At 36.4% G+C, this 14,250-nt stretch overlaps 1 protein-coding gene across 2 annotated transcripts; it reads right to left on the reverse strand.

Moving 5' to 3' along the window:
* Nucleotides 1–3,534: 3,534 nt before the first annotated feature.
* Nucleotides 3,535–10,834, reverse strand: LOC136254794 (protein NLRC3-like). 2 transcript variants are annotated; one of them, XM_066047537.1, is made up of 3 exons: nt 10,718–10,834; nt 8,200–8,442; nt 3,535–7,442 (listed from the first exon to the last, which is right to left on the reverse strand). In XM_066047537.1, exons 1-3 carry the CDS (start codon nt 10,776–10,778, stop codon nt 3,667–3,669), a joined length of 4,080 nt encoding a protein of 1,359 aa, XP_065903609.1. In that variant the 5' UTR covers nt 10,779–10,834; the 3' UTR covers nt 3,535–3,666. The 2 variants fall into 2 exon arrangements, with proteins under 2 accessions (XP_065903609.1, XP_065903608.1); XM_066047536.1 differs by having other exon boundaries at nt 10,685–10,794.
* Nucleotides 10,835–14,250: the final 3,416 nt, after the last annotated feature.

Here is a 14,250-nt window from a genome sequence, read left to right on the forward strand (position 1 = left end):
GTAAGCTACACTGCCTCATGAACATTGTGACTGCTTTATTAGAGTGATTGACTGCTCTATTAGAGTATCTCGATCTTGTATGCAATTTCTTGAAGGGGGGGGCATTTGCCCCAAATGCCCCATCCTGGATCCGCCACTGCTATACCACAAAACTGTTACAGTAACTCACTATAAACTTACCTTCATGCAACTAATGTGTGTAATAGCGGATTTAAATGATGGAGCTGCCGGTAAAATAGTGATTTTACGTTAATAACCAGTGCTAGCACAATATCTACTTTGTACTTGCACAACCAGCTATAGAAAGTTGTGAAGCATTCTTTAATACTGTAGCATTCAGTTAGCCTTCAACTAAGACACAAAAAGAATCAAGAATGTAACTAAAATTGTTTACCACTGTTATGGTAGCTACGCTACCAGTGCTGCAAAAGATCGAGATACTCTAATAGAACAGTCATGCATGTAAAATGATTTTCATTCGGTGTAAGTCATCTGAAAATATTTTTGCACCACATTTTTATCATGAACTTTTGCACAAAAAAGTTAATCAAATTATAGTAGAACTTGCAAGGACAGGAGCACATTTACTCGTAGTATCCTGTAGCGTGTTTTACAAAACAGTTAGTAGTAAATCAGACCTTCAGTGCTGGTCACTGTAAAGTGCTAATAAAAATAATAATAAAACCATACGGTGTGGGGATGTGGCTATCTCATAGTTACATTGTGTTATATTTCTCAGTTGTGTGGCAGGTTCATCACCTAAACTGCCAGGTTTCAAGTACACAGCTCCGGGTCTGCTTCAGAGAATACTGATAATTGTGACTCCAATGTTGACACGTTGTATTTTTTCTGTTGTAGCAGTACAAGTAGGCAATAGGTAATGTGGTAATAATAGAGGTGCACCAATATGGGATTTTATCAACTGATAACCGATTATAATGAAAATTACCAATTCAAATACTGATATTTTTTAGTGTTTGGTTTCATCTGAACACAAAAGTTTTTTTCAGTATGGACACTACAATAAATGTTGAAACATTACTGTATGACCAATAGTTAAAATAGTGGTTGCCTTAAAGTGTGCTTTTGTAAAGAAAAAAAAACAAGACTTGTGAAAAGTGTGTGATGAAAGGTCTGAGCAAAGAAAAATAACTTAACTTGGGAATTGAACCTTTGGCCACTATAAAGAACTTTAGCTTTATGCCCACAGTGCTATATGAGATCAAACATAGAAGAAGTTGAGCAATAATAGTACTTTATTACAATATCTGCTTGAAAATTAAGTAAGCTTTTTATGAATACCGCAATATCAGTACCGATACCACTACCAATATTTGCATCGGTGCACTTCTAGACTGTAATAGCTAAGTAAAAGAACAGGTAAGGCTGTTCCACATTACAGTGATGTTGTACAGTGCAACTATAAGTAGAACAACATGATCAAAGAGGCTATGTTGTGTACACATGTGTGTTATATAATTGTTATACAGTAGGTATAAAATTGTGTGCTTCGTGCAATTCAAACAAGAAAAGAATAACATACTTATGGATTTGTATATAAGCATCTTATAGCTACATGGCTACAAAGGATTTGTTCATGTGCTACAAATTTGTGCCCTTTTAATTATACATGGGCAATAATAATATTATACAGTATAGTTCCCTATATACAAATGCCACAATTCTTACCTGTGACCACATCATGTGGCTGGCTGGAGACATCAACTTTCCTAATAGTGTTGTTTTAGTAAGGACGTTTAGTTTTAGTTATAGTCATAGTCAGTTTCATCAATGATTTTAGTTTTAGTTATAGTAATTTTTCTTAATTCCTTTTAGTTATTGATTTAGTTATGGTTATATCTCTGTGTTATTTTAGTTTTAGTTATAGTTAAAAATGTGAAAATCTTTTAGTTATAGTTATAGTTTTAGTAACATTTCTAAAAACGTTTTAGTTTTAGAGTTGTACATACAAAAATCTTTTAGTTTTAGTTATAGTTTTAGTAATCTTTTCTTAGTTTTAGATTTAGTTTTAGTACATTATTCAGTTATAGATTTAGTTTTAGTTATAACACGGATTTGCTTTTAGTAATAGTTTTAGTTAACTAATACATACAGTATTTGTCTTACTAAAAGTACTTTTAGTTTTAGTTATAGTTAACTAAACCACCATCAGGTCACAAACTATAGTATACATTGATGTTTGGATGCTACATATAGCGGTAAAGTTTCATTCTGTGCTTTGTTCTACCTGTAGAACATAAGTGAACTTGTACATGCAGTGGTCTGAGCAACATGGTGTTGTTTTAGCAAAGAGTTTTAGTTATAGTTATAGTCATACGTAGCTAGTTTCTTGAATAATTTTAGTTTTAGTTATAGTAATCTTTCTTAATTCATTTTAGTTATAGATTTAGTTATCACATTGTCTTTGTTATTTTAGTTTTAGTTAAAAACATGAAAGCCTTTTAGTTTTAGTTTTAGTTATCTTTCTTAATTCATTTTAGTTTTAGATTTAGTAAATTATTCTGCTATTTATTAGTTTTAGATTTAGTTTTAGTTATAATATGGATTTGCTTTCAGTTATAGTTATAGTTTTAGTTAACTAATACATAGCTATTTGTCTTACTAAAAGTACTTTTAGTTTTAGTTATAGTTAACTAAAACAGCACTACTTCCTAATATGGAACTGATGAACTTCCAGTATAACAAGTACATCATACCCTTATGTGAGGAGTTTCTGGATTTAATTTTAAGATACACAATAATTTTATAGTCTTACCCAAATACACCCTGTATTTGTCCCTACAAGAGACAACAGCACACTGTATATATAAACAGTGCCATCCTCGACCATGCATGCATGAAGTATCAAGTTTATGTAAACAAAAGTTGAAAACATTAACACAATTTTATAAGGATTTTTTTTTTAAATGAATACTTTACTTACACTCCTGTTAGTCATATGTGCAAGGAGTGCAAGGAGTGCAAGGAGTGCAAACATGTATACACTGAGTGCCTACAACAAGTGCCAAAACTTTCTTCAGACACCTCAAGAAAACCAAAAACAGGAGGCACAGGAGGATACCAGAATGACATGGAATTATATTACTTGAGATTGCCCCTAGCAGCTCAAGCTCCCAGCATTTTTCCAGAAGACTGGGTAAAAGCTAGAGTTGTATAATACTTTTACAAAAGAAAGGAACACTGTTCTCAGGCATTAAAATAATCATTGTCTCAACTTACAAAATTTTAGGACACATCATGTGTTATAGTGACCCATGATCATCTTCAGAACCACAGTGTTCTTTGAAGTATACAACATGGGTTTAGACATAATTAAACATTCTTGTGATACGTACTCAACAGATATTGTAGATGGAATCATGAAACACTGTGGGCAATCAAAATTAATATTGATGCTTTAGAGTTCTCAAAGATTTTCAATAGGGTCCCACACAAATGAACTACCTGTCACCAAAAAACAAGTTTGACTAGTATCTTAAGTTTTTTTAAATTGCACAGAACCCTGCACAGTAATAATACTATTGCTTGTAAAATTTATTGACAATGTGTGAAGGATGTAAAATTATGAAATGAAAGGAAGTGAACACATTACCATAGCTATAAATAATAAAGTACAATTATAAAAGATGCAAAATAATTACATATCTACCAGTTTGAAAATTTTAATTTATTATCTTCAGCTCTTTGCCTGTTAATCTTTTCTACTTCCCGATCAATTTCCATTCTTATTCTTTCATTACTTATTTGTGGTACCCAAATATTTCTCAAGTTTGATTTGCTACACAGAATTTTGAACACAAATTGTTTTATGACTTGGTCACTGACGGGATTATCGTGTAACAATAATTCACTAAGAGCTGAATTGTTTGCAAATGAAATGGATAACTGTTCTACCGCATAATCATCAAAATTATTTCGACTAACATTGAGAACTTTCAAAGTTGTATTTTCTTTTAGAGCACCAAATATTTTATATGCACCCATATTGTGCAGCTTGGTGGATCCCAGGTCTAACACTTCAAGCGATGAGTTTTCATTTATAACTTGGCAAATTTTATTGACAGCTTTCTGATTCACAGTACCACTCTGTCTCAATGTCAGCTCCTTTAACAGTTTTGTGGATTTCAAGGATGCAATAATCGTTGCTAAACTACCTTCAAATTCATTCCATGACACATTCACTACCTCCAGTTTCTGTTTATCTTGTAAAGTGTGTGCTATTTCATTAGCTGCTGTGGATTTGACACCATTACTGCTAATATTAAAAACTTTTAGGTTAGGGTGCTGCTTTTGTAGAGCTTTGCACAGTTTAATACATCCTAAGCTTTCTAATTTGTTTAGTGAAACATTTAGAACCTCCAGCGAGGTATTGCTTTTGATAACTTCAGCAATATCGCTTGATGCTTTTGACTCAATCTTGTTGGAGCTCACATTCAATAGCTTCAAAGCGCTATTTTTTTGTAGTGCACTTGCAATTATAATCATACCTTCAGTCCCAAGACAATTCTGTGAAAGATTTAATTCTAATAGATTGGTTTTGGTAGCAAGCATACAGGACAATTCTTGTGCTGCATCTAACTCAATACCATTGTTCTGGAAGTCAAGTACTTGAAGTGTTTTGTTCTCCTGAAGGGATTTGGAAATTGCAATAACTCCTGCTGATAAAATTTTATTTCCACATAGATTAAGTACTTCCAAACCAATTTTGTTCTCTATGCTATCAGCTAAAGCGATTGCAGCAACATCATTAATGTCATTACTTCTCATGATTAATGATTTTAGTCTTGGCATATTCTTGATTGCTCCAGCAATTTTTTGGACTCCAATAGGTCCCAATTTGTTTTGTGAGACGTCAACTTCTTGCATTAATGGTGCTGTTCCTATGGCAGTTACAAGACTGTCCACAAATTTCTCTTCTTTTGGTAAACAGTTCGGAATTTCCAAAGCCATTAATGATGGATGTAATTCTACAAATTTTGTGATCTCCCAGTATGTAGAATGTCTAGCACAAATCTTGATATCTGAAATAGTTACTACTTTAGCAGAGCTAGTCACAGGTACAGTGTCGATTAGATCGTCTGCTGCAATGTGAAACAGCCCAGGTTCTACAATTGACAAATTTGATAAACATCTTAATGAAGACCATTTGGTATCAAACAATTTAACCATTGATCCAGTCAAGCCAATGTGGGATAAGTGCAAAGTGTGGAGTTTTGCATTCTCAACTAATAGGTTTAAAATTGCTTCCAGATGCTTGGCATCAACTGGGCAACTACATATGCTAAATTTGTTTAAGGCAGTGTAACATCTCAACACTTCAGCAATGTGATCTCCTGGCTCATTTCTTACATATAGTTGGTACGATGTGATGCCAACAATGTGCAAAGAAGTAGTAGCAGTGATTCGTTGTTCAATTTCTTCTGCTACATCAGCTGAAATGTTATTACCATTCATCAGTAGCAGTTTTAAGTTGGTGTCACTAGATAAATGAGAGGTAAATGCTTTGGCTCCTTCATCACCCAATAGATTGTCAGAAAGGTAAAGCTCTTCTGTTTCACATGACTGCACTAAGTTTGCTAAGGCATGTGCAGACATCTCGGAAAGTTTATTTCCAGAGAAATTCATGACTTTGATATGAACTTTGGATTGTGTGGAAGAAGCTAATTCCTTCCACAGAATACCACAACCAACATCTTGCATATTACAACAAGACAGATCTAATTTCTCCCACTCTAGTGAATATGATTGAGTTAAAAAGAAACCAAGGGTGACAACATGGTTTGGCAGCAGTGTTTCTCCACTAAGGTCAACTTGCTTGTTCTGCATTGACTCTCCTATGATGTTACACATGGTTTCATCTTTTGCTTCCTTAAAACATTGAAAGAGGCGAAGACGATTTATTTTAACTTGTAATATTTTTTGTGCAATGTGGAACTCTTTAAAAAGTTTACTGGTAAAGGAAAACTGGTTACCAGACAGGAAATGTTTAAATGCAAAAGATCTACCTTGAGTAAGGCCCACATATATGATCCATGTGTTGAGGTACCTTTCATCCCAGAATGTATCTCTGAGGAGATCTAACTGTCTGTCATCAGGTAAGGATTGTATGTAATATGCTGCGAGGTATTCTTGAACTGATGAATGAGCAAAGTTGAAAGATAAGGGCTTCCCATTTGTAGTGAAATGTTCTGCTGTAACTTGTAGCAAGCCAAACCCATGAATGGTTCTCCCAGAGTTTTGCATAATTTCTGGACATGCACTTCTAACCTCTTCATAATTGAAAACAACAACATCCTTCCTCAATGCATCATATGAAAACCGTGCCAGTTTCTGCTTGATAGATCCCTTGAAAGAATCCAATCTTTGTAACTCTTTGTACATTTTTTCATCTTTTTCAATGTGATATGTAATGGTCGAGTCGACAAAATTTTCGTACAACTCGGTACGAGATTGAGGAAGAATGGAGTCATTTCTTATAAACAACTGGAGCAAAATGGTCAGGTTCAGTGGAATATAGCACAGGCTGTCAACAGTAGGATGACTGTCCAAGTATTTTGTTAGTGTTGCAATGTCATCTGGATTCTTCTCCAATGCTTTCTGGATATAGTCCTGCCTGTCATTACTGGTAAAGCCTAGTATTTCCATTCGACGATCAGCCTGTCCACACAAAGATCCACAGGCAAAAGAGTGAGATGTAATAACCACACCACATTTAGGCAAAATCTCACACCTGATTATGCGGGAAAGCAAATGCTCACTTTGCAGCCCCCCATAAAATTCATCATACCCATCCAATACAATTGTAAGAATTTCTCCTTGTGTTTCTTTTATGTGCCCATAAATCGAATCAATCGTCTCTTCGTTCTCCAACTCAAAGAAGAGTGCAACCAAATCTTTTACATGTTTCAATGACTGAAGTCTTGGATCATGAGCATGAAGAAGAAAAAGAAATCTTTTGTGAGTAAGAATCTGTCCTTGGGACCACTGGTAAGCAATTTCTTTGCACAAGTATGTCTTACCAATTCCTGGAGCTCCATCAATTAATATGACTCGTGGTGAAGGTGAATCGTCAGCAGGTCTAAATATATTTGCAATGTTTTTATTGATAGTGTTGTCTGCTAAGTATTCTGCGGTTAAGTCTGCTGAATGGCATCTAGATCTTATATTTTGTCTCAGAGATACTAGACGTGATCTATGAGGTGTTTTTGGAATGGTGTTGATGTCTCCTTTGTTCCTGGATCTGGCCATAGCACTAACTTCCTTTTTGGACTTTCCCTTGTTTTTGTGATGGACTAATGCAATACTAGTGAACAGTTTAGGCTTATCTGGCCATATTGGCCATATTTCCTCATCTGGTCCAGTAAATTGTGTATTTTGATAATGTTCTTTTAGACGTATTTCAGTATTGGCAAGATCCATGCCTGTAGAAAATACATCTATACTTAACCATCACCAAATTAATGAACCATACTAAAGATATTGAACTATGGTACTCAACGTGACACCCAATGTTTATGGTATCACTACAATAATGTCAGCGTATGATTGCATGTCGATTTAGCTATTTGTTAGCAACAAAGTTCTGAAACTTCAAAATCCTAAAGTTGTGAAGATGATTGTTTTTCTACTTCAATATTGATACACTTTTTGCATCTGTTTGCACAGTCTACAAGTAATTTTGAGGCTTTTTTTTTACCTGCTTGATTTCTTACTTATAGGCTTGACAGAGTTAGCATTTTTAATTCATTATTAGCTAAGGATTCTTAGAATTGACTATTCTATTAGAGTATTGTGAACGCACATAAATGAATGCTGTTAATCTTGAAACAGTCTTAAAAGCCAATAGTTGACTAATGAATATTTCGCATGCAGAGTATCCACAAGGTATAACTACTGTATGTAGGATTGAATTAATACAACAGTGGCCTTGTCATGCACAGTATTGTTTCAGTGCTTGCATGCTTTCCATTTCCTTGTGCCTTGGTAACTTCTTGCAGCAAAGACAGCATGTAGCAGTACCTAAGTGTGTTGCTGCAACTGCCCGGTGTCTCATGTTTCACACATACATTTGTTCACAAGAAAAGCCCACTATATGGTATAATACAAGGTCATAATTATTTTGTATAGCTATATATATATAATATAGTCAGTGGGAAATATATTCTTAAATTCTCTTACGTTCAGGCTTCATTGCAGATTCTACAACTTCTGCTAACTGTGACCATGATGCACTTGGAGTGGTTTCAAGCCATATATCCAACATGCGGTAGAAACATTCTCTGCAGTTCCCAGGAACATCCTTGTCTATTACTCTCAAGTCTTCAGATGGAATCTTAAGAAAAGCTCCAATATCTTTCCAGTATCTTGCAAAGTGAGGAATAACCTTTTCAAACAATTCACCAAGTTCTGGTCTTTTATCACCTACATAATACCATTATTATATAGCACATTCTCCATTACATAATACATACATGATGGTGCAGTTTTTAACAATGAGCTGGCTGTGAACATGCAGGATATACCATATAAGTTCACTAAATAGTTGTGTACAGATTGGAGTGTGAGGGAAACTCTAATGTGAAAAGGAAACCAAACTAGTCTGGTAAGACTTACAAGTGTGATTGGTCCAGGTAGCAATAGTTTTATCTGCCATATCATGTAGTCAACATTTCCCATGACTTTAATTGAAGGTTACACCATTATTATGCACATGTATCCATGCCTGCTGTATGTATAACTACACATGTCAGATCATGTGTCAATTGGGAAAGGTATAAAGAAAGTAAGCTGTCTCACATACACATGGAACAGTTTCTTATTAGCTATTAGGCATCCCAACATCCAAGATTAAATTACAAAAAAAAAAAAACTTGCATTAACTTCCTAGTAGAACCAGAGTGCAAATAGCTAACACTAACGCAATTTGATTGGTAATAACTACTACATTATCATGAAGAAGAAACTTGGTATAGGGTTTGTCAGTACATGGTGATCTTGTTTTAGCACGTGTGTACCTCTTTATTTATTTGGGGGGAAGGGCAGACACCAATATGCAATATTTGCAGAGTAGACTTTAGCTATCAAATAATATTATGCTGTTAGAAGAATAGGCTGGCTATTGTATTAGGAAGTGGTTACTGAGCCGAAATGTTTTTATTTTCGCGAGTTGCACCGAGCATTTGATTTAGGGGATGCGTCTAGTAGTTTCCCAAAGCATTCGACTTTAGGGGACGCAAAAAGTGACTTTAGGGGATGCAAAAAGTAGTATTAGCGCTGTCATGTTCGGCTTTGGTTTCTTAGGTTATGTTCTTCTTACTATAGCTATCTATCTAGTGAGACTACTATGTGAGTAACATTTATAAGGTAGAAAAGTAAGGTTAGTGGATAGCTAGCAGCAGTAGCACAGTGGTTAGCACACTGCCTACAGTTCCAGTAGTCCAGGGTTCAAGCCCCGGCCTACAGTTCCAGTAGTCCAGGGTTCAAGCCCCGGCTGAGCTTTGTGGTTTTGTTTTTTTTTGCTTAGTGACCCTTCAGTTTTGCACAGGAAAAGGCACAATCAAATTATACATAAAAATTCTACAATAGGCCAGGTTTATTGCTCTGTGGAATTATTGTTGAATTATGATTATGATTATATACTGGGTCGAGACAGCACAGCTGATAATTGACCCAGGTGATTACAAACAAAAAAGACATTTAACATATACATGCATACATGAATCGAACACTCAGACTATGGCTGAAGAGTTATGCTAGATAATTCCTGTTATTATAGTTTGTTCAATTTGGCATTAATTTTACAGAGCAACTAAACCTATTATAGAATTGCGTGTATTATTCTACTGTAACTTGACCTGTGTGTTTGTCTCGGGTTCAATAGCGAGTCCGGCTTATTCAGTGATCCGACTTTCGGTTGCTTGGGTTCTGTCATACCATGTTCTGATGGTGGTTAAATGATTTAAAGTTGGCATTAGAAAGGTAAAGCCTCAACTCAGTGTAACCGACAGCGCCCATCAACTACCCTAAACGGCCGTGTTTTTTTTTTTCCCGGACTAGATAAACGCCCTTGCCTACCACCCCAGCACAAAAGGCATGCATGTGTGCTGGACACAAATGATAGCTACAACAATAATGGGGACAAGTAAAAGTCCCTAGGTCCACTAACCGGTGCAACTTGTCCAGTCGCTACATGTGCATGTTCACCGGCTCCTATGGTTCAACACTGAACGGGCAATCAAGAAAGCAGTCTCTTTTTATCGTCGTATAGCTGAATTGCTTTCCAACGAATCAATATGACCTACAGCAGCACTCTTAAAGGCCCAGTTCCGGGAAAACATCAGATGATCTTTAAGAGATGGAACGCCGGGCTTCCCCGGATGCACATAGTTGCAGATCTTACTAAGAGAAAAAAGACAAGCAACGAAACCACGCAAGAGTGCTGCTGTAGGTCAGGGTCGTTTGGAAGCAATTCAGCTAAACGACGATAAAAAATGACTGCTTCCTTGCCCATACCTCCGGTTGTTGAAAAAACTAAAGGAGTGAACATGGTGGCAGGTAGCGACTGACATAGAGGACAAGTTGCACTGGTTGGCAGAATATCTATCAGACGAATCGAAGCTCGCGACAAAACGAGAGGGCAGGAATGCGCAAATCTAGCTCTTACTGTATATTTCGCTGCCGGTATACGCGTAGCTACCTTTGTTAGCACTCAGTCGTTGCAGTTCATCCCGAGATTCATCCATCGACGAGTCAATCATGATCGATGTGATGCGAGTCAGTATGAAGTAAACTGACTGGTGCAGGTGGTGGCAACTTATAATAACGCTTCATGACGGGAAAATCCCAGTATGTGTCAATCACGTGACTTAGTGTCCTTCGTCCTTGATCCGCACCCCACGCAGTTCGCGTAGCTGTGTAGGACTTCTTTCGCAGGTACGTGAACGTTCTTTGTATGATATATGTAATGCGCCTATCAATATATTCCCCCCTCGGGCATATAAGAGGCTAGCGCCGGTGGGTATTTGACGCAGCCGAATCTATCGTGTCAAATTCCCACCCCACAGTGGGGCAACAGTTTAGTATCAATTCCCCCAGTAAAGCCCCACCTTCGCCCGAGGGGTGCATGGTGGGGTAATACATTGATAGGTGCATAACATTAATTTTTATAGTCCACGTGTTAAGCTGTGTAAAAGAAAGTATGGTTGTAGTCATCATCATACATGAACTGATGATATCACGCTAGAAAGTATTATGTACTTTACTGTCTACGTGATAATGAACACAATTGCACAGTATTGATACATAGAAATTCTAGAGAACATAGTGGGGATTTGACAATTATTAGTTGTTTTTCTGGAAAAGTCTTCAGCATTTGTATTCCTACCTGCTTCAAAGAATCAAGCTGATATTTCACATGCAAAGTATCCTAGCTGAGTACTCCTATCATACAGTACGATAGTACTGTATAGTAGGGACCACAAAGGAGTAGGCGTGGCCCACAAAATAATATCACCCAAAAACAGCTTTAATTTCCCCTGACGACAATGAAGCAGTATTGATTAGGTAAAACTAAGCCCAAACAAACTTTCAGATCAACCCGAAACACTCTCAACAAGTTGCTACAGAATTAAAAAATAATAATTTAATGGAATTTTCTACTGACTGAGTAACTGACTGATGCCTTCAGCCAAGCATAACTTGATAACGGCTAATATAAGGCTACGGGCTTGATTTTTTCACTGTTCCACGTCGCTTCGGCCCAACAGGTGCCTTTTGGCATACTGCAGTATGTACAATGCATTCTTCATCGTAAGTCTTCCTTTGTGTCCCATTCATCTGTGCTGACAGTGAAAAGTGTCGATTTGGCGATAGCACGTGATGGCTTCCCTTCATAATGAAATTCATCTGTATTTGTCATAGTGGCTATTTTGATAGCAGAGGTGCTTTTCAAACAGTTCTTGATTCGTACTGCTGTGTAACGGGTTGAACATAGCCAGCGTAATGGATACTTCACTTTTCAGACGATACTTGATATAACTGGGGCGCGTGGCACCATTTCTTTCGGTATACATGGATTGCAGAGGTGCTTTTTGAGCAGTTTTAGATCCGAAATGCTGCATAACAGGTTGAACATAGCTGACAATGAAGTGTAATGGATACTTCACTTTTCAGATGATAATTGGGGCACGCGTCACCATTTCAGATGCAGTGTGCGTGGGTTCACCAGTCATAAATTTAATATTATTTACAAAAAAGTTTACAAACAAGTACACAGAAAAATTTGGAATTTTCAACTAGAGTATAGGGACCATAGCACATTGATAAAAAAGTACTGAAACAAGCTGGAGTAGTGCATGATATTAAATCACAGTAAAACAATAAGAAGTGTTATATTTTTCTGTGTACTTGTGCCATTGAAACTCGCACTGTACATTTGTTTTGCAACAGCAAAACAAATGGACTTTTCAGACTCAAGGTTGACTGTGTAATAATTATTATTGATTTATTACTCTAATGCCCATGAATGTTACACTGGACTATATGGGCTTCTGGACTGGAAGCCTGAACTGGACTGAAATATTTTTAATACATAATTATTATGGTTGGATTAAGTCTTGCTAGCTAAAGGAATTCATCTGCTGAATACAAGCAATGTGATAAACAAAAACTAAAACACTTATTGATTCCTTATCCTTGCGAATAGTAATGCAGCATGGCCGTGAATGTTATAGAGTGGATACAAATGTGATAAATTCTGTCATGGATATAGTTAAGGACATCTAGTGCATGAAATTAGCCATGGCATGCAGTCATGCAGAAAACTCTTTAGATGTATGACGATTTTGTACATTAAAAGTTAACCCATTCCTAGATGTTTTAATGAAAAGTGACTGCTAATGTGACAACAGTTTTTTACTTTAACAAGAAAATGATGTTACAACAACAAAAATTCCCCGTTGTTATTTTAACAAATGATGTATTTGCTGTTTTTTGCAGCAGGGATGAAAAATCCTTTTTTACAGTGTATGGCATCTCCTGTCATGATTCCATGCCCCATGTCATGCAGTAACTAGTTCATAAAACTGTTGGCTAGTTACTGAATTTTAAAGGGTTTTTTTAGTTAAATTTGCTATTACAGTAATTATTGTTTATTAACTGACCTACCAACCCAAATTTGACACATACTGTAGCTGCACAACATACTGTAAAACCTATTAGGTTTGACTATATTCCACTACTTGTATTTGACATTAGACAACGAATGTTCCCTGAAGGAATTTAGCTAGCATGACTTAATCAATCCAATTACAGCATGCACAGTCAGTCCAGTGAATAGTAACATCCAGGGGAATATTTGCTTATAGTGATTGAGTTGGTATATTACTAGCACTGTAGATCTGTCTTTGTGATTGGTACGTATGCTTAAGAGCTTATCAGGTAACACTTAGAAATGCTATGGGATAGTTGAATGATTTGTGTGTGTGTGTTTTTTTTGTGCAGGTGTGGTCCAGAAGAGGATCTTCACTATGACAGTGTTGAAACGTAGTACATTGTTTCATTGAAAGTAGTTATGTTGTGGTAGAACAAACTGTTATTTATGTCATCAATGTAGAGGTGAGAATGTTTCATCACAGATACCCCCCATCAGCATTATAAGCTCCAGTGGCATAGCCAGAATCCTGAGGGGGTTTGGCTTTATTTAAAGTAGGCTGTCTATGTGCTTCCCCTACTTCCCCAGTTTTTGAGACATGTGCATAGCATGTGTCCTTATGCAACATGGCTTTGTCTGCTCTAACCACCACTGCTGCATGTGCAACTTAGTTTTCACTTTGAAGGCTGACGTCAATATTCCAGTGCACTATTCTCCTTATCAGAGTCCCTTTGGATGTTCAGTAAAGCTTCTTCGTAATACAAACATTATTCTTGACTCTCCTCTTGATGATCAATGATCAATATCATATTATTTTGATTTGTTTAATACTACTATTGGCTAAGTAATCACAGCATATGTATGTACATATTATGTAGTATAATTTTTTTTGTCAGTAGTTTAGTTAGGTTGTGTTGTTATCTTAAGTTCAAGTGGTCCAAAATAACAAGGTCTAGTATACTTACTACACTCGAGGGGATATGGTGTAGTAATAAGTCCAAATTCTATGATATGACTAGCTACACTTCTTTCACTTCAGACTTATTGTTCCAGTTATGCATGTACTGTGTGCTAGTGAT

This window comes from Dysidea avara, chromosome 4 (genome assembly GCF_963678975.1).
Source record: "Dysidea avara chromosome 4, odDysAvar1.4, whole genome shotgun sequence".
Classification (NCBI taxonomy): Eukaryota; Metazoa; Porifera; class Demospongiae; order Dictyoceratida; family Dysideidae; genus Dysidea; species Dysidea avara.